This window comes from Antechinus flavipes, chromosome 4 (assembly GCF_016432865.1).
Source record: "Antechinus flavipes isolate AdamAnt ecotype Samford, QLD, Australia chromosome 4, AdamAnt_v2, whole genome shotgun sequence".
Taxonomy (NCBI): Eukaryota; Metazoa; Chordata; class Mammalia; order Dasyuromorphia; family Dasyuridae; genus Antechinus; species Antechinus flavipes.
In genome coordinates this window covers 76,814,371-76,840,295 of record NC_067401.1, presented here as the reverse complement: position 1 = coordinate 76,840,295, position 25,925 = coordinate 76,814,371, and the positions used below count along the sequence as shown (strand labels likewise).

Sequence of the window (25,925 nt, the reverse complement as noted above, 5' to 3'; positions counted from 1 at the left end):
ATGAGGGGCGGCTCCTCCGGTGCCGCAAAGTTTGGCTGTGGCGGCAAATGGGCTTGGGCGGCTCCTGAGCTGGCGGTGGCGGCTGAGGCCGTTCCTCGGAGCTCTGTGGATGCCGCGACGGGAGCCCGAGACCATGACTCCCTAGAGCGGTCGGGCAGGGGCGGGCTGGGGACGGGACCGGCCATGTCGGAGGTGACCCGGAGCCTCCTGCAGCGCTGGGGCGCCAGCTTCAGGAGGGGTGCTGACTTCGACTCGTGGGGGCAGCTGGTGGAGGCGATAGACGAGTACCAAATGTGAGTGGCTGACCCCGGGAGCTGGGCCCGGTGCGGCTGTCTCCCTCCCCCCTAATACTCCTCCCGTTTCCCGGTCGCGGCCTCCGGGGCGGGCTGGCGGCGCCTCTGCAGATGCCGGAGCTTGTCCCTGGAGGCCGTCTCGACCCTTCTGCGGACAGAGCGGGCCATTCAACAAGTAGGCGCGCCCCGCCCCGCCCTTCTCCTGGGGTAGCTGCCCCCGATCCCCGGACTTTGCCGCCCTCCCGGGGCCGGCCTTCCCTCTCCGCCCGCCTGCCCCCTTCCTTCCTTCCTCTGCCCCTGCAGGTGGCCGCCCCTAGTGAAGAAAACTCCCCGGCGGCGCATCCCGCAGGACGGTCCCCGCCCACGTCCCGGAGCCTGGATGCCCGCTTCCTGCGAGGCTGAATCCCAGATCATATGAACCTTTTTTTTTTTTTTTTTTTAATTAAAAAAAAGTGGTGGCGAACCAGTCTGGGGGGCGCTAGGCTGGTTCGGGGCGTCCCCGGGGCCCCCTCCCCCTCTGGGTCGCTCTTCCCGGAGGAGCGCCTTTTCCCAGGCCACCTCGCTGTGGTTTCAGTTTCCGAAACTGTTGAAACTGTTATTTGCGAGGCTTGGAGCAGCACATCCCCACACCCTTCTCTGTTCCTTTGGGTGGAGTCAGCTCCGGATTCGGGGAGGATGGAAGGCAAAAAGGCGAATTCCACCCCGCCTCTGACAACTGCTTTCTCCCCCTCTCCTCCTCCTCCCCTCTTTTGTGGACGTTAGAACGTAAGCTTCGTAGGAGCTTTAGGAGCTCTGTAGATCGTCTAACACTGCTGTGGCCGTCCTGATCCCCGGCCGAGGCCAGGGAGCTACCGGGTAAAGGCTTCTTGATGAAGCAGGTAAAAGGTAGCTGCAGGGTACACGTGGGTACTAGCTTCCTGGATATCCCTACCCGGGTGACTTTTGTGGCTTTAAAACTTCAGGAATACTTTAAAAATTATTGATAACTTCGGTTTGACTTCCATTTCCCAATATATTTCTTGCCCCTCCTCTCTTCATTGAACCATCTCTTTATAAAGGAAACATTCTTTTTTTTTCCCTAAAAGAAATCCAACAAAAGTAATTACATCAATTCAGTATTTCATTATATGCAATATTGCACTTGTCTGCAAACGAGAATGGAGGTGCTTGATTACTGAAATTACACAGTTATGAGTCCCTTGTTTTCTTCATTAACATTGTGTATTTTGTATTCTTGATTTTACTTTTTCTGTAGGTACTTTTAAAAATGATTCTTCAGGGACATAGTGCACTAATGGGTAATAAAAATCATAATTCACCTGTGATAACATATTTCAGTACTTTGTGACTTTATCAGAATAATCTGCCCACTTTAATGGAAAGACTTTATGCACAAGATTTAACGTGGGTTTAATGTAGAACTGTGGCAGGTATAGTTTACTGCCAGACCCTACTTTACTTACTTGAAATCTTTTATCAAATTGATAGAATTTTATTGTACATCTCTGAAATAGCCTTTTGAAGAAAATTGCACACCATCATGAGAAACTTTAGTAGGCCCTTAATAGATGGATTAGTGTTGTATGGAATTAAAACGTGGTAACTATTGTTTGCAAGCTCTTGCTTCTTTATGAGGATGTTGATTCAGTAAAGAAAGTAATCTTTTGTTGGTTAGAAGAATCTTAAACTGTGTGTGAATGAAATGCTTTTTCCCAAGTATTGAGTAGATTGGTACTTAATGATACCTTAGCATGGATAGTGAGGTTCTCCGTTTTGTTTTGTTTTTTGCTGGATCATTTATTTCCTACACACCCCAATATATGCATATAGCTCAAGTCTCTTCTGCCAGGTTTTTTTCTTCTCTCTCTGTGGATTCACTAACTCCCCTGTGTTCAATTTTTCTCTATGTGGATGATTCCCAGATGTATCCTTAGTCTTTTCCTTAAGCTCCATCTTCCATCATCAAAAACCTATTGGGCTTGTCAATTTATATGTCTTGTAAGCATCCCAAATTCAACTTGTCTAAAAGAAAATCATCTTTTTTTCCCCAGACTAATCTATTTTTGTATCACCATTCTTCCAATCTCCGAAGTGAACAGTGTCAGAGTCATTCTCAATTCCTCATTTTTCCTCATCCCACATATCCAGTTGCAAGTCTTATTCATTTAACTTTTATATCATCTCTCACATCCATACTCCTCTACTCATATGGCCTTCATTTAAATCCTCATTGATTCTCACTGAAGAATAGTCTCCTAATTGTTCCTCTTTCCTTGAATGCTTATCTCTTATCTAGTTCATCCTCTACAAGCTGGCCTTGACATTTTCTTGAAGCATAGATTTAGCAATGAAACTCCACAGATTCTCTATTTCTTCTAGGGTCATGCAAGCTCAATCCAGAGTCCACTGGCCTTTAAAGTGCTTCACTGTTGGCTCCAATCTAAGCATTAACATCTCTCTTTTAAAAATACTAAACAACACAGTACTTAGTACATAGTAGGTACTTAATAAATGTTTACTGAATTGTTCCTTAACTGTATTCCAGCTCCTGTCATCTGAGGGCATTTGTCCATTATGCCTAGAATGTATTTCTTCCTCACCCCACCAACTTAGAATCCCTAGGGGGACACTTAAGTCAAGTATCACATCCTCTTTGTGAGACCTTTCCAGATAGCCCCTGCTATTAAATGTTCCTTCATTATCGCATAATTTATATTAATTGGTATAAATATAAATTATAATAAGATTTAATAGGTTAAAAAGCATTTAAGTGCTAGACACTGTACGAAATGCTAAGGATAAAAATAAAAAGCTAAAATGGACTCTGTAGTAATTCCCATTCCAATGAATGAGATCATATATAGATAACCAGATGTAGATAACAATAAATGGGAAGCAATTTCAGAAGAGAAGGCACTAGGAAATCCAGGAGAGGATTCTTGCAGAAGATGGGATTTGAGTTGACTTTTATGGGTAGTACATGTTCTCCCCCAATAGAATGTAAACTTTGAAGACATAGGCTATCCCTTTTTCATCTTTGTACTGCCAACATTAAGGTTCAGCATAGAATAGAAGCTTAACAAATGTTTGAGTGAATGGAATGAGTGAAACAAATATTTTGATGCACCTTTATGTGGAAAAGTGAGTAGTACACATTATGAATGAAATTGATAAATGAAAGTATTTCATTCATCTCCAAAGTTATTACTTGAGCACTTTTTGCACTTGATTTTATTTTGTAGGGACATGATCTGCTAGGATTCAAACATATTCTTGTTTTCTGTGTTTAATTAAATGTAATGAAATATCCACCCCAAAATTTAAAGCTGCCTTCCATTGGTATTTAGGAGCAAGCTGATCATATCTAGGGCAGAAAGAACTGAATTTAAATCCTGCCAGTGACATTTGTGACTTTGACCTTTTGGGGCCTTTCTTATTTCCCTATAAAATAAGAATTGCATTAGAACAGGATTTTAACTTTTTGTGTTGGTATAGAAATTAACCTCTGTGGTAGTAATCTAGTGATGCCTATAGTCCCCTTCTCATGATAGTCTTTTTAAATAATTGAAGGAAATGCTAGATTTCAGTTAGAAGCTAGTGAAAATAAAGGTACATTTTTTCCCCTTCCAAATTCACAGAATCCCTGAAGTCTGTACATGGATTTTTTTGACATTCATGAATCCCAGTTAAGAATCCCTTATATGAGGTGTCTAAAGTAAAATAGTTTTTAGCATTCAAATTCACTCAATAGCAATTGAAGAATTTTTGGTCTTCTAGGAGAGGGAAACTGACTATGCAAATCATGTCTCCAGATCAAAGTTTTGTGTATTTCAGCATGATTCAGAAAAGTATGATGTGTTGTATGTTTAAAAAAAAAAAAAAAACTTTTGGCTTTTAAATCTTTCCATAGAAAGGGAAATTCTTAGCTTCAAATATGCATGTTAAAACTTTAAATAAAAATTTCTTTTAAATCAGATAAATCATGAAGACTTGTCTAATTCACGTTTAAATAAAAACCTAATGAGACTGAATTAAATTTTTGTGAGCCTTCATACTCCCTACAAAATGAAATCAAAAATTGAGAAAATTATCAAATAAACAGATATTGAGACAAAAGTTACTTCATATTGTTCAACTTGAATTCTATTACTTTTGAGTGGAAGATGGATTAGAGTCCAGATATCAAGTGATGGGGTCCTACTTCTTCATGGTTCCAGTGTCAGAAGAGAAAAGAGGACATATATAAAATTAACAGGTTTCATACTACTGTTGTTAAGTTTAGTTCATTCTTTTTATTTGGATTTTTGTTGAAATAATCATTTTCCTATGTATCCATCTTTTCCTACCTCCCCCGCAGCTACCACATATACTAAAGAATGAAACAAAATATTTAAACATAATCAACACAACCAAGTTTGAAGTTAGGCATTCAGTAGTCTTCTGCATCTACAAAGAGAAGAAATTAGTGCATTTTTATATCTCTTCTTCAAGGTCAAGCTCAAGTCATAATTTCATTGTATTTGGCCTTGTATTTGTTGTTTCCATTTACACTGTTGTCTTTGTGCTCATTGTTTTCCTATTTCTGCTTACTTCATTGTATCATTTTATATAAATTATTTCCATGCCATTCTGTATTGTTCATATTCATTGTTTCTCATGGCATAGTGATATTTCTTATTTTCACATCCCACAGCCATTCTCAGTCAATAGATATTTGCTTTCTTTACAGCTCTTTACTACTACAAAATCGCTGCTAAAAATGATATGTATGAAACTTTTAATTATTGATTTCTTTGAAATTATTTTTATAGCTGTATAATCTCTAAGTTAAAAGTTAAGAACATTTTAGTCACTTCAGTCTTAGCCTCTTCTTACCCCATTCTTCTGATCCTACAGAGGGGAAAAAATTTCTGTGATGCATTGCATGCTTTTCTGGTAAATATTTGTTTTTGTAATGTTTAGTGGATTTCATTTTACTATTATTAAAGGGATCAGAATTTAAAAATATTTCAAGGGACCAGAGCATGTCAATTGATAGTGAATTTTTTTAATAGATATATACATAAGGTTAATCAAAGAACATTAAGCACCTGTTATGTATCAAGTTCCTGTGTCAAGGCACTGAGAATTTGGACAAAGGTAAAAGACAGTCTTTTACTCTCAAGGAGCTCATGGTCTAATGGGGAAGAGAACATGCACAAAACTATGTACAAATAAACTGTACACAAGATAAATCAGAAATAACCAGTAGAAAGAAAACATTAGAATTAAGGACTATGAAACATTTCCTAAAGAAGGTGAGATTTTAGCTAGAATTTTAAGGAAGTCAGAAGGCAGAGATGAGGAAGAAGAGGTGTTCTAGGGAAGGGGAGGTAGGAAAAATACTTGGAGTTGGAAAATAGAGTAATTTATTTGAGAAAAACCTAAGAGAGCAGTGTTTAATTAGAGTCAAGAATATGTTGAGGAAGAAGTAAGTTAAGAAGGTGGGTATATAAAAGGAATGAAAAAGTGGGGAGATTATAAAGTGCTTTGAACACCAAAGAATTTTGATCCTAAAAGTTACATCATGTGATTCAGTTTTGAGAAGAGCAGTGTCATGATCAGACCTGTACTTTGGGAAGATTACTTTTAAGTGAAGGATGGACCAGAGTCCAGATATAAAGTGATGAGAGCCTACTCCATCATGGTACTAGTGTCAGAAGAAAGAAGAGGACATCCATAAAATTAACTGATCTTGGCATCAGTTTGGATATGGGAGATGAAAGATGGTGAGAATTGAAGATGACTTCTAGGTTGTGAGTCTGGGTGAGTAGGAGAATAGTGGTACCTTTGACAGTAAAATAAGGAAATTTGGAAGGAAGTAGGGCTTAAGGGGAAATAAAGAGTTCAGTGTTAGACATTATAAATTAAGAAATCTATCAAGTATTCATTTTGAGATGTCTGAAAGGCAGTTTGGAGATTTGAGATTAGAGGTCAGCAAGAGAGGTTAGAATAGAATCATCAGCAAGGAGATGATTGCTGATTCCATGGAAACTGATGGCATTGCCAAATGAAATAAAATAAACCCCCAAAAAAGTAGCAGGAAAAACTATACAAAGTAAAATTACATTATTTTTGTGTCAGTTGATATACCTGGCTTTTCTGTTATTATGATTAGTTGGTGTTATATCTAAGAATATATAGATTGAATGTAGATGACAAAAGATTATATTTAGTGAGTTTTGTGCCTGATTTGAACTTTTGTGAATTAGGAAAAAAGATATGTAAATCCCATCTTGCAACATTGCCAAGTAAATTTGAGATAGGATACCTTTTTGGGATGGAACAATTAGGCTGGAAATTACTTTTCATAATGCAGATTCTTATTTTAAAATGTTATTTCAGAATACCCTTTTCATTTCTTAGCTACCAAAAAAATTGTAGACCAGTGATAGATATATAGTGATACTCCTTTAAAAAATACACATTCTTTAGTACTGTGTTTGTGATGGTGATAGTTTATAATTTTCTCGGTCAATTGAAATCTTGTTTATTTTCCAAGGAAGTTTATGAGTATGTATAGTTTTGTGTAGTTGAAGTTGATAGCTATTGGATGCCTATAAACAGTAGAAATAGTTACACTAACAACTAATTTATTAAGATTGATAAAGGGACCTAAATAATCTTTGATTGACACTTAAATTTGAACTAGCAAAATGTGAAAAGTACTGTATTATCATTGAGTCACAGAATTGTTTGTTGATAATGAGATCTAGGTTAAGTTGATAAATCTGTGTCTTGTAAGTATGATGAAAGCCTAAGTGGCAGAGTGGTGGAGACCCAAATTACAGTACTGTCAGGGATACTTAACAGCTCTGTGACTCTGGGCAAGTCACTGGATTGTCCCTTCAACATCACTGTCCTCTTTGGTAAAATGAGCTTTCCCCCTCACAGAGTTGTTCTTAGGTCTAAGTGAAATAATATATGTAAAAAGATTTTGCTTTGCTACAAACTTCTGCATAAATAATATTAGCTATTGTTATTCTAAATTTTGGAATGCTGCATCAGCTCTTATTTTTCAAGGTTTGATTTATGTCACATTCTTTCACTACAATATTTTCTAAGTAAAAAAGAATGTTTAAGTACTGAAACTTTATTTTCTCTTATAGATTAGCAAGACATCTTCAGAAAGAAGCTCAGGCTCAACACAACAATTCAGAATTCACAGAAGAGCAAAAGGTAGTATTTTAAAGCAATCTAAATATAGAAGAACTCATATGAAGTAACAGTGTTTAAAAAAAAAACAAAAAGACAATAAAATTAAGTATTGTGCTTTTGAGTAAAAATGATGCTCTTTATATTTTCTTTATTGGACTGTCAACTATTAGAGTAATTTAGACAAGAAATGATTACTTGAATGTTCTATACTTTATTGTTTAATATATTCGCTCTTCTACAGTTATACTAACTACAAACAATTCAGACTTGATGCAGATATGATAAAAGGCACCTATACTTTGGAGGTAAAATTAAAGGACTTAATAAATCACTTGGTAGCATTTTTTCCTTTCACTAGAGAATGGCTGAAGTAAAAGTGTGACGTGGTAGAACACGTTGGATTTTTTTTGAGTCTAAAATCTGAGATCCAGGTCTGACTCAAATTATTAACTGCCTGTTTTACTTTAAAAAGTCACTTCATTTCTGAATCTCATCTTCTTGATTTGTAAAGAAAGGAGGGTTGTACTATGTGCTTTTTCATTCTAGAATTACCTAAACCTAGTAAGCACACTGGATAATTGCTTTTCACCTTAAAACTTAATCACCAACTTTTAATCACCATCTCTTACTCATATAAGGATGGCAAGTTCACTGTCCTGGAAATTTCATATGTAGTCTTAATTATCAAGAAGAGGAGATATTCCAAAGTTTTTAGACTCTGGATTAAGGCTAGTAGCAATCTTAGTGATCATTATTCTAATACTCTTCTATCTTGATACACTTATCCCATCTTCATACATGCCCAGAAAGTGCTTCTCTATTCTTTTTTTTAACACATCCAATGACAGCAAATATTGCTCAAGATGATCCATTCAATATTAGAACATCTTCCTCCCTGTAATTCACACACTAGGGAAAGAATTTTTCTAAAAGCAAAGCTGCAGTATTATGAATCCATTAAACAGTGCACTTTAACACAAATTCAGTTTTTAATTTCTAATAATTTCTTGCTGTAAAACTTTCAAGTGATTAACTGTTCTATACATTAAGTAAACAGTTATTCTATTTTTAAATGACCTTCCAAAAAATATAACTGTCTTTAATATATATAAATACTAAAATAGTAAGATTTCATAAACCTATAATTTGAAAATTATAAATTCTTAACTTTTCTTTGAAGTTACTCTTCCTAAATTTTTTTGGAAATGGTTTATTACAGTCATTGATAATTTTTTTCAAATGTTTTATTGAGGTTTTTAAAAAATATTCTCATGTACTAGTTTTATTGATGGCTTTTTAAAACCTCACTTTCATATACCCTCCTTCATATTAAGGAAACATAGGTAAGTATAACAAGCCAATAAATTGACAGAATCTGACAGTATGCCTTTTAAATTTCAATCATTGTCAATTACTTCAAGATGTGAGAACTGTGTATTTCATATTTAGTTCACTTTGTGTTTGGTTGTTATTTCCATTAATTAAATTAAATTAATTGAAATTAATCTTGTGCAAACACTTTAAACATTTGTAACTTTATGGCCATTTCCACACTTCTGGCCGCCTTCTACTCCCCACTAGAACTTAAGATTCTGCCTTTGGAAACTGGATTTTAATAAGTGAACTTTTACCTTATTTGCTTGGACCCAGGCTACCATATTACTTCCAAGCCATTGCCAAACTATGACTTCTTGTGCTTTTCAAGTCAATTCCCCTTAAATATTGTTGCCTTTCATATTGGAATATAAGTTCCTTTAGCACAGGGACTGTTTTGCTTGTTTTTTGGTATATTCAGAACCTAGAATACAGTAAGGTATTTAAGTTTTTTTTTCTTTTTTCATTCTGTTATTACCTCTGCCCCTTGTTGTTTAGGAATTATCATTCTTTTCATATTTGTAAGTAGTATCTCCTTCCATTTGCAATTTTAAAAAAAGATTTAATCTTTTATATTTCAGTCAGAGCTATTTGGAACTTACTATGCCATATTTTGTAAAATGTTATTCAAAGACTAATTTTTGCCAAACTGCTTTTCCCATAATTCTTGTTAAATAGGAAGTCCTTGCCCTAGTAGATTGTGTTCTCTTGTTTATGGAACAATAGGCTGCTTTACTAGTACTGTGTTTGATTGCTTTTGGGTTTTATCTAGTGTGAATCAAATTCTCTATTTTTTTAATCACTACCAAATAATTTTAATCAGCACTGGTTTATAATATAGTTTGAGTTAGTCATTTAAAAATTCCTTGTTACTATGTCTAGTTGTAAAAAGTAACCCCTTGTTCTTTTGAGTAATATGGCATTAAATTTGTTCATTTATTTCAGAAGTGTGTGGGACGGGTGCTAGACCCACCCTTACCCAAATTACTCAGAGGCATCTCCAGATACAAACAGAAAGCATTTATTCAGTCCTTGCAAGGAGAGGTCCAAGCATACCAACTGGATAGTCCAGCATGGTGTGTGGCACATGGTAGAAACAGGGAATGAATTATATAATGGAAAAGATGCAGGTATACCTCCCCTTCCTGTTGATTTTTAAATTCATTGGATGAACTAAAAATGCAGTAACTATTGACCAATGGTCAGCGACACAGCCTACTTCCTGGGGGATTATGTCATAGACTTCCTGAAGTTTAGACCTTTTCTGCCCTACAGCCCTCTGAGAATAGGGATCACGTGACTCCCTGAATAGGCTCTGACCTATAGTCTTATGAGGAATCTTTACCTGGTCCCATTCAAGAAAGTATCATTTGATTATATTGATACAGCCCAGACATGAATAATAGCTTTATCTTCTATTAATTAAGTCTTTATTTCTGTAAAGGATATTTTATAAGTAATGCATATAACTATTGAGTGTTTGAGGACATTATTAATAATTAATTTTCATTCTGCACAAGTAAGAGAATTTCTTATGAATAGCTTTCAGTAGTAGTGGACATTTGAAAAAGTGGGAGGACAGGACAAAATATTTTAAAATCAATTTTGGAGGCTATATTAAAACAGCTGCCATTGCCTTTTCAAATTTAAAGTAGTTAAGTATTTTTGGTCTTTTAAGATAATATAGTACTATTGCTGTATAATTTTACATTATTTTTGACATTCCTACTAATTTGATTGAAGTACTGCTTTGTTATGTTTTATAAGATGTCACCATGATCAGCAAATACAGGTAGGCAAGAATGTTAGTAAAGGATAGTCCTATAACTTGAATCTGGAGGCCAAACTTTTGCTGAATTATAAAATTAATTACACTAAGTACATGTGAGTACATAACAGAAGAGATAAAATCTTTTATGTGTCTAAAAGTGTTGTTTTTCTCATCATTTTCTATTTAGTAGTCTTGTTTGTTTTATCTTGACTATTTAATCTTTAATGAGCTAGAAAGACTAGTCCTTTTGTCTTTTTTGTCCTAATCAGAGACCTAGAATATAGGGAAGGAGTTCTGCAATCTTTTTTTCATCATCCATTTAAAAAAACTAATTGCTCTATTTTTCTGAACTGGCCCAGGTTGCCTCTCTTTAGATATTCAGTTTGACGGTCTTTCATTTTTGTTTCACTGTATTATTGTTAGCCACAGTGCAAATACATAATGAATTTTAGCTCTATTCCATCTCAGAATCCCAGGCTTAAATAATCCAGCTTTGTCCTTCCCTAGTAGTAGAGATTATAAGCAAATGTTGCCATATCTGGGTAGTTATTACTTTCTATTAGAGTACATTTCCTCAAACTTGGTCTGAAATTGAATATTCATTTGTTGGTACATTTATTCATGTACATTTATTGCTTCCTTGACAAAATATTTCACTTTTCAAAAGAATCACCTTGAGAGAGCTAACTCTGTTAGCCCTTGACAGAATAGCCAGAGTCTCTTAGCTAGAAGATAGGAATTAACCTCTCATGGTTATTAACAGAGTATACTTGGAAAGAAATTTAATAGCCAGATAACCTAATGACAAAGCCTTAGAAAATTATGCTTTTTGTCACTTGCTCATGCATGTTTATTTTGAGAGGTAAAAATGATCTATAGCAATATTAGTCTTGAATAGAAAACTGGAAAAGTCCAGGATTTTCACATACTATGTGCCTTGCTTTTTACTGAATTTTTAATAGCAAAATAGGTATATAACGTAATAGCTGAGAAATGTATATGCTAAATGGACACACATTGGAAGAATTGGACACAACTGCACCAGTACAAAGATGATAGAGGGGGCAATTTGCTGGAGCAGATTGGATGTAAAGGGATCATTTGTACACACAGGAGTTTTCCTGGACAAGCAGGGCCACATCTTCCCATGAGAGGAACAAAATAGGAAATAGTGGCTGAATATTGTCAGAAGACAAGGAGGGGGAAAGGAGCACTTTGCAGGTGATCTCAGGTTCCCAGTGTGGAGGTGGAGGTGGGGCCATGAAAAGATTTGAGGGAGATGGAAAGATTTGGGAAAGACACAGGGGTGAGTGTGATTAGGAAGTTGCAAAAGGATTGTCTTGCCACAGTGAGGACCCAGCTGAGATTATGTCACAGATTTGTGATGAACATAATTGGCGGTCTCCTGCTTCTAGCTTTGTTTGGCAGCACATGAAAAGGAATGAAGGTAGTGGAAGTGATCCAATATTGAGGCTTGGCAGGATAATTTCATTGATAGGATAAAGGAACAAAATACTCGAGTTGAATTTACTCACCAAAGGTCTGGATGGGGGACTAGGACAGTATAATCAGTATAAGAGTAAATGGTCTGGAAAAGAAATGATGGATGAAGGAGTGGGAACTTTCAGAGGTGACAGAAGAGGGGTTAAGGGTTGTAGGGAAGAGAGAGATTATAATCAGATAAAATTTCATAGTTCATGAACTCTGAAATGTGGTAATGGCAAATTCAGGTATCATTGATGCCTTTTGGACATCTCAGTATGGCCATGCAATATGTTCAATGCAGAACTTCCTGACTTATCTCTGACATCCAGTACTTTCCCAACCTTCCATTTTACTCTTGAATTCTCCATAACCTAGTCTATTCTTACCTTTTTTTTTCTTCTTATACTTGAATCTTTTCCTTATATTCTATGATCCAGCATCCTGGCTGGATCTGTCCTTTGTACACAGCACTCCATTTCCTAGCTCATGTTACCCCCTCCCTCCCTTTTTTTTTTTTAATAATACATAGTTTGCTCCAGTATTCTTTGCCCTTCCCATATAACAAATAGTATTATTTACTCATTTTTGTGAATAGTATTTTATTTTTTTTCAATTTTCCCTCTTTCCCTCCCACTCCCTCCTTCCCAAGACAGCAAGCAATTTGATAATAGATTATATGTGTACAATCATATTGCACATTAGTCATGTTCTGAAAGAACAAAAGGGAAAAGACCTACTAAGTGAAATGAACAAAATCAGGAAATCATTATATACCTCAACAATGATACTGTGAGTGGCTAGAAACTGGAAAATGAATGGATGCCCATCAATTGGATAATGGCTGGGTAAATTGTGGTATATGAATGTTATGGAATATTATTGTTCTGTAAGAAATGACCAGCAGGATGAATACAGAGAGGACTGGCGAGACTTACATGAACTGATGCTAAGTGAAATGAGCAGAACCAGGAGATCATTATACACTTCGACAACGATATTGTATGAGGACATATTTTGATGGAAGTGGATTTCTTTGACAAAGAGACCTAACTGAATTTCAATTGATAAATGATGGACAGAAGCAGCTACACCCAAAGAAAGAACACTGGGAAACGAATGTGAACTATCTGCATTTTTGTTTTTCTTCCCGGGCTATTTTTACCTTCTGAATCCAAGAGAACTGTTCGGTTCTGCAAACATATATTGTATCTAGGATATACTGCAACATATCTAACATATATAAAACTGCTTGCCATCTAGGGGAGGGGGTGGAGGGAAGGAGGGGAAAAATCGGAACAGAAACGAGTGCAAGGGATAATGTTGTAAAAAAATTACCCTGGCATGGATTCTGTCAATATAAAGTAATTATTAAATAAAATTTTAAAAAAATAAAATAAAATTTATAAATCTAAAAAAAAAAAAAAAACAATGATACTGTATGAGGATATATTCTGATGGAAGTGAATCTCTTCGATAAAGAGAGCTAATTCAGTTTCAATTGATCAAGGATGGACAGAAGCAGCTACACCCAAAGAAAGAACACTGGGAAATGAATATAAAACTGCTTGCATTTTTGTTTTTCTTCCCAGGTTATTTATACCTTCTGAATCCAATTCTCCCTGTGCAACAAGAAAACTGTTCGGTTCTGCACACATATGTTGTATCTAGGATATATTGTAATCTATTTAACATGCTTGTCTTCTGGGGGAGGGGGTAAAGGGAGGGAGGGGGAAAATCGGAACAGAAGTGAGTGCAAGGGATAATGCTGTAAAAAATTACCCTGGCATGGGTTCTGTCAATAAAAAGTTATTTTAAAAAAAGTGGGGGGGGAGACCATAAAAGCTCTCCCCCCCAAAAAAAAGGTGAAAATAGTATGCTTTGATGTTTGATCTGCATTCAGACTCCATAGTGCTCTCTCTGGATGTGGTCAGCATTTTCTATTATGAGTCTTTTGGAATTGTCTTGGTGATCTGTATTGCCAAGAACCAAGTTTATTATAGTTGATCATTGCAGTGTTGTTATTGTGTGCAATGTTCTGGTTCTGTTTACTTCACTCAGCATCAATTCGTATAAGTCTTTCCAAGTTTTTTCTGAAATCTGCCTGCATAATAATATACTATTACATTCATCACACCTTAAAAAATTTTTTTTACTATGTCTCATTTATTTCCTTTTTAATATAATAATAGCTTTTTATTTTTCAAAATATATGCAGAGATATTTTTTTTCAACATTCGCCCTTGGAAAACCTTGTGATCCAAATTTTTCTCCCTGTCACCTCCTTCTTCCCTCTCCTAGACAGCAAGTAACCTAACATAGGTTAAACATGTGCATTCAGACCAAAAGAGAAAAGAGAAAAAAAAAAAAGGTGAAAACAACACTATCCTGTGATCCACATTCAGTCCCCATAGTCTCTTTATGGATTAGAATTGGCCTAAATCACCAGATTCTCCAAGATCTGTCATTTCCTATTTTTTTCATATTAATTAATCTCATAGGTATGAGATAGTACTTCATTATTGTTTTAAATTGCAATTTTTTAAATTGACAACATTATTTAAATAATATTTAAAGACAAAAAAAAGCATCGCTGACCAATACTTTTTTTTTTTCCCTTCTACTCTCCAAATAGCTTATGTGACTTTTAACATACACATTACTTTTTATGCAGGCCTTAATTTTGTCATTTATATGATGGAGCTAGTCTAGATAATCTCCAACATCCTTTTTTGGGTCCCATATTATTTAAATAATTTGGTGTTAATTGATTTTTTCCTTTCAGTTAGATGACCTGAAATATTCATCATCTTAGAACTCAGTTGTTTTATCATTCTTAACACATTTTGAGTTCAGTAGCCAAAAAATAGTTGCCAAGCAGCTTTAATTTGATGGGATTACCTGATTTGTGTTGCAGTTTTTCTCATGTAAGTTTCTGGGCAAAATAGAACTTTTTGTCCCCTGATGCTAAGACAATTTTTCCTTGTTCTGTGTCAAATTTGGTAGTAATGACCATTCCAGCAGAATCTATCTGTTTCTTCTACAGTCCTACAAAGTAGACTTTGTTTAGGTATATGGCTATATTTAAGTATAGAAAATTTCAAATTGAGTCAGACAGACTTTCTTTGGCAGCTTTGATTTTAAAAGCTAGATTCCCTCTAAAAGCAACTACAGTATACTTTAGTAACACTAACTGAAATTTCTAATAGCTACATCTGCTTGCCATCATTTCACTTCTTAAGCCTTTAGAATCTGGTTTCTGGTTTCATCATTCTACTGCAACTGCTTTCTTCAGAATTACCTTAATTGCCAGATCCAATGGTCTTTTCCAGTCCTCATTCTTCTTGACCTTTCTGCAGCCATTGACACTATTGATCACCTACTTCTTGATATTCTTCTTTCTAGGTTTTTGGGGTACTACTTTCACATGGTTGTCCTTCTACCTATCAGGCTATTTCTTCTCAGTATCCTTTACATTGGATTTTCATCTGGATCACACCCTATAACCATAGGTGTTCCCCATATCTCTTTCTTGGATTCTTTTCTCCCTCCATTCTCTTGATGATCTTACCAAGTTCCATATATTTGATTATTCTCGTTGTGCTCATAGGTTCTACCTATCTAGTTCTAACTTCTCTGCTGACCCCCAGTCTCATATCTCTGCCTGTTTTTCAAACATCAGTATGTTCAGTAGACATTTTAAACTCATCACGACCAAAACTCAACCCAATATCTTTCTTCCTAAACCCTCTGCCTCCCTATAATTTCCCTGTTACTGTGGAGAGCAACAGCAGCCTCCCAGTCTCTTAACTCAAGCTTCCAAACCTAGTGTTATCTTTGACTTGTCCCTCTCTCTGCTTTGCAACATCTCTCAAACACTCTTTTTCTTCTTTGACCCTGCCACCACTCATCGCCTCAACACTTGGACTGTTACAATAGCTTATGGCTGGGTTGCCCTGCAGCAAGTGAATCCTCACTCCAGTCCATTTTCCATAGGATTCTTCTAAAGCACAGGCCCAGCCATTTCATTGCCTAATGAACTCCAACAGTTTCCTGTTATCTCTAGGATCAAAATGCTCTGTTTGGCATTTAGAGCCCTTCATAATCTCCCATCTACTCTTACCTTTGCAGTCTTCTTATTCCCCTTTCTTCAACTGTACTTTTCAATCCTTCGAAATTGCCTTCCTGGCTATTGCACAAGCAGGACCCTCCGTCCCACAGTTTTAAGCTTTTTCTCTAGCCTTTGATGCTGTCTTCTCTGTCTCTACCCTTTTCACCTTTTTCATGGAATACTTTTTTAAAACATTTATTTAGTATTTTATTTTTCACCGGTCACATGTAAAAACAATTTTTAACATTCATCTTTAAAACTTTGAATTCTGAATTTGCGTCTTCTCTCATTGAGAGGACAAGCAGTTTGATATAGGTTATACATGTGTAATTGTGCAAAATATTTTCTTATTAGTTGTGAAAGAAAACAGAGATCATGGAGCAGCTAAATATTGAAAATGAATAGAGTACTGGCCCTGGAGTCAGGAGGACCTGAGTTCAAATCTGGCCTCAGACATTTAACACGTCCTAGCTGTATGATCTTGGATAAGTCACTTAACCCCAATTATCTCACAAAGGGGAAAAAAACAGAGACCAGATAAAAATCCTCAAGAAAAATAAAATGAGATGGGCAGAACCAAGATGGCATGGGAAATGAGCAGGTTGCCTGAGCTTTTTCTAGTTTCTCTTGGAAACAATTCTAAATCAAACCTCTAAATGGATTTTAGAATTAAAGAACCCAGAAAAAGATGGAATAAAAGCAATTTTCCAGCTTCAAATGATTTAGAAGGACTTCAGGAAAGGTCTGTCTCACAGGTGTAGTGGGGGCAATCTATCTGAAGGCTCTTAGCCACAGCACAGATCAGCAGCAGTGGTCTGTTGACTCTGTAAACCAGTTGTGGAGTCTCCATTGCAGAAGAGAAATGTGAGCTCTAGAATTCCTGAGTCTAGGCCATTGAGCCAACCCAGCACAGTGGGCAAGCCTCCAGTACCTCCAGCCTTAATGAGGGAAGCCAATAACGAGGCCCTTGGCCTTCAATATAAAAGAAGCTTGGGACAATGTTTCCTGTGCCCTGGGAGCAGAATTCAGCTGAAAAAAGAGCCCTGAACAAAGAAAGCTACTACAGTGACAGAAGATTAGACCACAAACACAGAAGAGGACAGCAATGGCAAAATCCCTATATGTGAAGGAAGCCTCAACAGGGAATATGAATTCATCTCAAGCTCAAAAGGTTCTCTTGGAAGAGCTCAAAAAGGATTTTAAAAATCAAATAAAAAATTAGGAAAAAAAGGGGTACAGAAATGAGTTATGCAGGAAAATTATGAAAATAGAATCAGTAGCTTGGAAAAGAAAAAAATTGAAGAAAACGCCTCAAAAATGATGAAATGAAAAGTAAAGTTAAAAAAAAAGTATATGCTTCAATTTATATTCAGATACTATCAATTCTTTCTTTAGGAGTGAAAATTTTCTTAAGTCCTTCAGAGTTATCCAATAAGTCATACACAGCTAATCATCTTACAATATTGCTGTTACTTTGTACACAGTACATTTCACATTGCATCAGTCTGGGAGCATTTTTCTGAATATTCTGTTCAGCATTTCTGATAGCACAATAGTATTCCATCTTAATCACATACTACTTTGTTCAGCCATTCCCCAACCAATGGGTATCTCCCCCCACCTCAATTTCTAATTCTTTGCTACCAGAAAAGAGCTGCTTTAAATATTTTTATACATATAAGTCCTTTTCCTTTTTGTTTTTTATCTCTTTTGGAATACAGACCTAGTAACCTAGTAGTGCTATTGCTAGTTTAAAGGGTATGCATGATTTTATAGCTTTTTGGGCATAGTTCCAAATTGCTCTACTAATAGTTGAATCAGTTCACAACTCCACCAACAATACATTCATATTTCATTTTCCCCCACATTTCCTTCACCATTTGTCATTTTCCTTTTCTGTTCTATTAGCCAATCTAAATAAGTACAAAGTAGTATCTCAAAATTTTTAATTATTAGAGAATTTTTACATGGAGACAGCTTTGCTTCATCTGAAAACTTTATATATCTCAATCATTTATCAGTTGGGGAATGATTCTTATTTTTATAAATTTGACTCAGTTCTCTTATGTGTTTGAGAAATAAGGTATTTATCAGAGAAACTTGCTTCAAAGTTTTGTTTTGTTTTTTTTTTAGTTATTTTTGTCAACTATATTTCCCTCCATCCTATTCACTTCCTCCCCCCTTTATTCTTTCTCTTTTCATCCTGGTTCCTCTTCAAAAGTACTCTGACTTTAATATTTCAAGAAACAGTCAAAAATGCTTCTCTAACTTCTCTTCTCTTGTGCCTTCCTCTTCCTCTTATTTTCCTGTAGGGTAAGATAGATTTTAGTACCCAATTTGAGAGTATAGTGTTGTTCCCCTTATAAGCCAGTTCTGATGGGAATAAGGTTCATTCATTCCCCTTTTCCTCCCCCCTCTTCCCTTCTACTATAAAAGCCTTTTCTAGCCTCCATTATATAAGATAATTTATTCTATTCTATTTCTCCATTTCCCTTTCTCTCAGTACATTCTTCTCTCACCCTTAATTTTTTTTGATTTTTTTTTTTAGATTTTATCTCTTCATATTTAACTCACATCTGTGCTTCTTTATACCTTTGAACTGCCCCAATATTGAGAATATTTTTTGTAAATTATAGGTATCATCTTCCCATGTAGTAAAGTAAGCCATTTAACCCCATCAGTCCTTATGATTTCCATTTCCTGTTTACTTTTTTTATGCTTCTCGAGTCTTGTCTCTGAAAGTTAGATTTTTCTATTCATCTCTAGTCTTTTCATCAAGAATCCTTGAAAGTCCTCTATTTCATTGAATATCCAATTTTTTCTCCTGATTTTTTTTTTTTTTTGGTTTTTTTAAGAAGTGATTTTTAGTTATAATCCTAGCTCTTTTGTCCTTATCATATCATATTCCAAATCCTGAATCCTTCACTAGAAGCTGCTAAATTTTGTGTTATCCTGATTGTGGCTCCCCCATACTTTATTTCTTTCTGGCTGTTTATAATATTTTCTCTTTGACGTGGGAATTCAGGAATTTGGCTATAATATTCCTGGGAGTTTTCATTTTAGGATTTCTTTGAGGAAGTGATCAGTGGATTCTTTCAATTTGTATTTCAACCTCTGGTTCTAGAATATCAGAACAGTTTTCTTTGATAATTTCTTGCAAGATGATATCTAGGCTCTTTTTTTAATCATTGTTTTCAGGTAAACCCACTTTAAAATTCTCTATCCTGGATCTATTTTCCAGATCAGTTGTTTTTCTAATGAGATATTTCAGATTATCATCTATTTTTTCATTCTTTTGGTTTTTATTGTTTCTTGATTTCTCATGAAATCATTAGGTTCCTTTTACTCAATTCTGATTTTTAAGAATTGTTTTTCCTTTTGTGTGTTTCAACTTTTGTGTCTTCCTTTTCATTTAATCAGTTCTACTTTTCAAAGATTTTTTTTTCTTTAATTTTTTTGTCTCCTTTTTCAATTTGGCCAATTCTGTTTTTTAAGGCATTTTCCTTATTTATTTATTTTGTTGTTGTTCTTCTCTTTTATCACTCCATGTAGTCTGGTTTTTTTAGTGTTATTTTTCAGTATTTTTGTGCCTCTTTACCACACTGTTGCCTTTTTTCATGATTTTCTTGCATCCCTTTTATTTCTCTTTTCAACTTTTCCTGTACCTCTCTCTTCAATAATTTTATTTTTTTTTCTTACATCATTTTCAAAATTCTTTTTGAACTCTTCCATGGCCTGAGACTCATTTAGATTTTTCCTGGAGGCTTTGGATGTAGGAGCTTTTACTATCTTCTTCTGAATATATATTTTGATCTTCATGTCACCACAGTAACTTTCTTTAGTTAGAATCTTTATTTGCTTATTTCCCCAGCCTATTTCAAGACTCTTTGTTAAAATAGGGCTCTGCCTTTCAGGATGGAGAGTACAATGTCCTAAGGTTAAGGAGTTTTGTGCAGCTTTTTTCAAAGACTTCTAAGGACCTATAAGTTTTCAGTTCTTCCAAGATGGTATGATCTTAAGGAAAAGTGTTACTACTCTCCTGGCCTGTTCTCTGGTCTGTGAATGACCGACCACAAGCACTCCCCTTACTACCCTCGAACTATGAAGAGAATCCCTGCTGGCTATAAGTTTTGATGTGCTTAGTGCTCCTCCTCATCCCAGGACTGCTAACTCAGAACTGCGACCTGAATCTGAATATGGGGCAAAGTGACAGAATACTGCTTCAGCATTAGCAAAAATCCCTATTTTAACAAAGAGTCAAGAAATGGGCTGGGAAAATAAGCAAACAAAAATTCTAACTATAGTTCCCTTTTGACCATAGTTGGTTTGATCCCCCCTTACTGTCTGAGGGTTGAGAGCCCTGAAGGTAGCTGCTGCTGATTCAGTGGTTCCTAGTTTGCTAGGACTGGGGCTGTGCTTCACTCTCCAGGTGTAACAGACCTTTCCTGCTGACCCTCTAAGTTGTCTTTGACTTGAAAATTATTTCACTCTATCATTTTGTGGATTCTGGTGCTTCAGAAATTGTTTTATGGCATTATTTAAAGATGTTGGGAGGGATTTGGGGGAGAACTCTGGTTATTTGCTGCCTTTCTTTTCTCTGCCACATTGGCTCTGTGCCATCTGCCTCCCCTCCCAAATAACTTTTTTATTAACTGTTTTATTAGGCATGGTGTAAAAATAAAAATTTCAGTTCCTAAAATGAAAACTTCTTTAGTCACACTAGTCCTGGGTGATTTAGAAAATCTGAATGACCTGCTAATAATTTAAATCTTTTTGAAATTGAGTTTTGTTCACTTCCTTTTCAGTATTAATTTGTTTTCGTTAAGTTATTACTCATTCTGTGGCATAAAATTTCTTTTCTTGATCACTTATTTATGTGGAAAGTAGATACACATTACTGTAGCAAGAGGAGCTTCTTATCTCATAAACAGAAATAATTAAATACCAAGTATTCTAATTTTTGGAGTAAAATGCTGTTGTTGCAACTGAAAATGATAGTTTAGCTACATTATTTTTATACTGAGGTTGGGTGTGGTCCTTTAAAATGGTTATGAATAATGATTGTTGGTATTTTGCCATAACGCAGGAGATTCTGTATAAAAACAGATTGATGCCTTTTAACTTGAAAAGCTTTTGGAAGTTTAAAGCAATTTTCATCTTCTGATTAAATTCTTTATTGGCAAGGGAAAAAGGTCAGTTAAATCAATTTCAGAAAAGAAAGAAAAAAGGAGTTAGGTAATACTTCTAAGAGAACTAAAATCGGAAGCTGTATCCAAATTTTATGAAAATCAAAGGCCTACCAGATGTAACTATGTTGCTGCATTATCTTTTAAATTGTGTCACTACAAGCTAGTGTATCTGCTAGAGCAAGCAAATTGTTTTGTTAGTTTCCTAGAAAAATTTATCCTTTTGTTGCTACAGCATTTGAACGCAGACCTGCGTTCACAGGTTCACAGGTTCACAGGTACTAGACCTGTGAATTCTGTGATTCATGGAGGAATGTTGCTCTTTTTCTGCCATTTCAGGGTCTCAGTTGCTTAGAGCAGAAGTGTCTAACTTGTAGTCCAAAGACAAATGACCAGCATAGCTTCAGACCCAGAATCATATTAAAAATAATTGGGAATTAGCGTAATAAATGTAGATAATGTTAAACTGAGACGTTTTCGGAGACATGATGATGCCAAATAGGATCCATTTCTATTTGAGTTTGATACCAGTGATTTAGATCACTAAGTTAGGTCATTTGCCTAGGGTCAGACAACCATGTGTCAAAGGCTTGACTTGAACCCAGATTTTATTGGCTTCAAGAAGGGTTTCTTCTATGGCTGCAGCCATGTAAAAAATAATTTAAAATTTTATATTCTTATCCCAGACCTTTCACAGTATTTGATTGGTTTAGTGAATAGAAGAATTTCTTAATGGCAAGATAACCCTTTGATTTCAAAATGTACCAAAAGTACCAAGAAGATGCTCTTAGTCCTGATTAATGCCTTTATCATTTGGATAAAGATTGAAATTATTTTCAATAGGATGAAGGGTATGGGATGAGGGCTCTTCTCTATCACTATTGTTGAACTTCTTGATTTCCTTCATACCTATAACTCTTCCTTATTTCATCCCCTTTCTTCAAGTCTAGACTAAGTCCTACTTTCCTCAAAAACTTTCCTGGGCTTTCATGATTTTAGCATCTTCTCTCTGAATTTAGTTCTAATGTATTTTGTATATATCTTGTTTATGTATGCCCCAGTGCTTAGTACATTGTTGTTGTTCAGTTGTGTCCAATTCTTTGTGACTCCGTTTGGGAGTTTTCTTGACAAAGATCCTGAAGTGGTTTGCTATTTCCTTCTCCAGCTCATTTTATAAGATGAGAAAACTGAGACAGGCAGGGTGACTTGAGGTCACACAGTAAGTGTTCTAAGGTTGGATTCGAACTCAGGAATATGTCTAATTGACTCAAACATCATTACTCTACCCACTATGCCACCTAGTATCTAATAAGTTGCTTAATAAATGTGAGTTGACTTGACTTCAACATTCTCCCTGTATTTTCCTGCTATTTTCCCTGATTCTTCTCCATTTCCCCATCTCTGCAATGCAGTGATCCACAACTGCTATGAATGACTTATAATGAAAAATCCTATTTATATGCAGAAAAAGAATTGATTGTGTCTGAATACAGATTGAAGCAAAGTCTCATTTTAAACTTCATTTTTCTTGAGGGTTTTTTGGGGGGTGGGAGTAGAGATTTATGTTTTCTTTTACAGCACAACTTTTATGGAGATGTTTTGCATAACTTCCCATGTGCTTTGTTAATGGAGGTAGGGATGGGAATAAATGAGGGAAATTTGGAATTCAAAGGTTTTCTTTTTATAATAGTTTTTTCCAGATTTTTCTCCCCCCAGACAGCAAGCAATCCGATATAGGTTGAGCATGAGGAATTAAAAAGTTTTTAAAAACAAATGTTTTTAAAAAGTTTTAAATGTGACTGGGGAAAAATAAAAATATTAAATAAATACATAAAAAAATAAAATGCTTGTATCCAAAAAAATCATGGGCAAAGTATTATATTCCAAGTTTATAGGGAATTGTACAAATATATAAGAACAAGATATATCTCGATAGATAAATGGTCAATAAATATGAACAGACAAGTCCTAAAAAGAAGACTTTGTCATATAGGAGAAAAGATGCTCCAAATCACAATAAGAAATGCAAATTAAAACAATTCTAGTTCTGACTTCATACCCATCAAATTGGCAGAGATGACAAAAGGAAAATGACAATTGTTATAAGGATTGTAGGAATATAAGCAAATTTGTACTCTTGATGAAACTAAATTGTTTCAACACTTAAAAAAGTCACTAAGCTGCATAACCTTTAACCCAGTTACGGAAGCATATTTAAAAATCTCCTTTTTAGTTTCTCTAGACACATATCTGCTCTAAAAAGTCATTTCCAAAATCTTTGCAAAAGTTCATTGGAAAGATTGGTAATAAGTTGAGGACAAAAAGTTTCTTTTAGGGAATCGACTTAAAGAATGTTGTAACTAAAAGTGACATGTTTATATCATTATCTTCTCCACTCCTGAAAGTTAATAGGGCAGAGCTTGCTCCTCTACAAGAAGTAATGCCATAACCCATCCTTGTCTACTTAAGTAGATGAGATCCAAGAGTCAGAAGGCCTGAGTTCAAATCTCTATTCAGGCAATACTAGCTATATGGCTCTGAACAAGTGACTTAACTTTTTTCTGTAAAATTCAGGTAATATCTGTCTCACTAGGATGTTGTGTGAATCAGACAAAAGATTTGTAAAGTGCTTTACCAACCTTATAAGAACTAGGCTATTGAGAAAGGATTTTGGTAACTATCAGAGAAGAGGTTTTTTTTGTTTATTCCAGGGTGAGGGGGGAGAGGTCCAGGAAAGAATGAAATGGTAACTTGGTTACTCAATAATTCTGGAATGTTAACCCAAATAGTATTTTTTATATATTATAATTTTTTTTTCCTTCAGGATTTTTATAAGTGATATCTCAGGGCAGAAAAATCATGTTGGAGGGCATGGGGAAGGGAATCATGCCAATTTGACATATCTCTCCCAAGATAGAAATGCTTGGATGTTAGATTAATGTTAAATTAATTATAATTATTTCTGGCAGATTTGAACTTTTAAGTACAGCTAGTATTAATATTTTTTGTTTGATACAACAATATTATTCTTAGATATGTTCCCCAAAGAAGTCACATTTAGAGAGAGAGAATTCATGTATAAAAGCAGCATTTTTCACAGTAGCAAAGAACCAGAAACGAAATGATGCCTACTTATGAAAATTGAACACATTGTGTTATATTAATTTAATATATTATGTTGTATTATAACAAATAATAAAAGGAACAGGGTTAGAGAAATCTGGGGGAAGATTTTTATGTACTGATGTAAAAAGAAGTGAGCAGAACAGAACGATTTATATGACATTAAAAAGAGAAACAGTTGTAAAAGGTTTAAAAACTAGAGAATGCTGTGATTAGTCACAACTTTAAAAGATTGATAATGAATTTGAGTGTCATTAAAAGAGCTTTGCCATTTCCTAAAAGCAGTTCATCCCTCTCTACTAAGTTGAGAGTTTGGGGAGAAGGGCACAGCCTTAGGTATGGTTTGATCTCAGGAACAAGGAGGAAAATATTCCCCTACACCAAAAATATCTCTTGCATCCTGCTCTATATTGCCTTAATTTTTTTAACTGAAGAAAAAATTTAACCATACTAATTTCTGTAATGAGATGAAAAAGCTTTAGCAAATAGTGGTTAGGAGAAATGTGGCAGCTAAGACAGTACCAGTTTAGAAAATAAATTTGTAAAATTTTGAGAAGGATAGTAGACATTATGAGCAATATTATCATAAAACAGGAGAAAGCAAGTGAAAGATAAAACAAGCATAAAATCTGGCAAGAAACTCAGCTAATGACAATTATCCAAATAACGTTTAAGGATGAAATTGGAAGAACAACATAGAGAAGAAGAAAGATCTGTAAAGATTCATAACAAATTATATGATCATGGAAAGTAGAGGGGCATCTAGGTGACTCAGTGGATAGAACACCGGCCCTCAAGTCAAGAAGATGAGTTCAAATGCTCAGACATTTGACATTTACTAGCTCAGTCTGACCTGAGCAAATGAGCACCTGCCTCCTAAGGAAAAGAAACAACGAAAGTGGAACTACACTGTAGAGAACCACAGTTCCAATTATCTAATGGAGAAGATAAAAAATGATACTAAAAGAGAACCAAGTTGGGAAAAGCAACTGGACAAGATCAATTGTATACAGGGGAGATTCAACTAGAAGTAATAATTTTGACAAATTTGAAAATTTGATTCACAAAGTATTTGAAAGAGGGGATGATACCAAAGACATGAAAAATATATTAATTCCTTCTACGACTCGCAAAAAGTGTTCAAGAAATTATCAACAACTACTGATCTATCCTCCCATCTATATAAAAGTTTTATAAGAATAATATCTAAGTTAATCCTTTCCACTGTGTGACTTTACCCATCAGGTTAAATTTATTGCAGGTCAGCAAGAGAAATGGGAATTTCAGGGGAGCTTTGTAGATGTCACAACAGGTGATACAGAAAAAGTTTAGAAACTAAAATGTAGAAAATATATGTGTGGTATTGTATAATATCAATATATTTTATC

At 35.3% G+C, this 25,925-nt stretch overlaps 1 protein-coding gene across 3 annotated transcripts in view; it reads left to right on the top strand.

Annotated features, from left to right (window-relative positions):
• AIDA (axin interactor, dorsalization associated) overlaps nucleotides 1-25,925 on the top strand; it is a 47,111-nt gene continuing 21,186 nt past the window's right edge. For all 3 annotated transcript variants that reach the window (XR_007953153.1, XM_051993359.1, XM_051993358.1), the window contains exons 1-2: nucleotides 1-293; nucleotides 7,442-7,511. Coding sequence is in view for 2 of the 3 variants with exons in the window: in XM_051993359.1 (XP_051849319.1) it covers nucleotides 1-293; nucleotides 7,442-7,511 (363 nt within the window). In the remaining variant the exon portion in view is untranslated. The remainder of the gene's footprint in view (nucleotides 294-7,441; nucleotides 7,512-25,925) is intronic.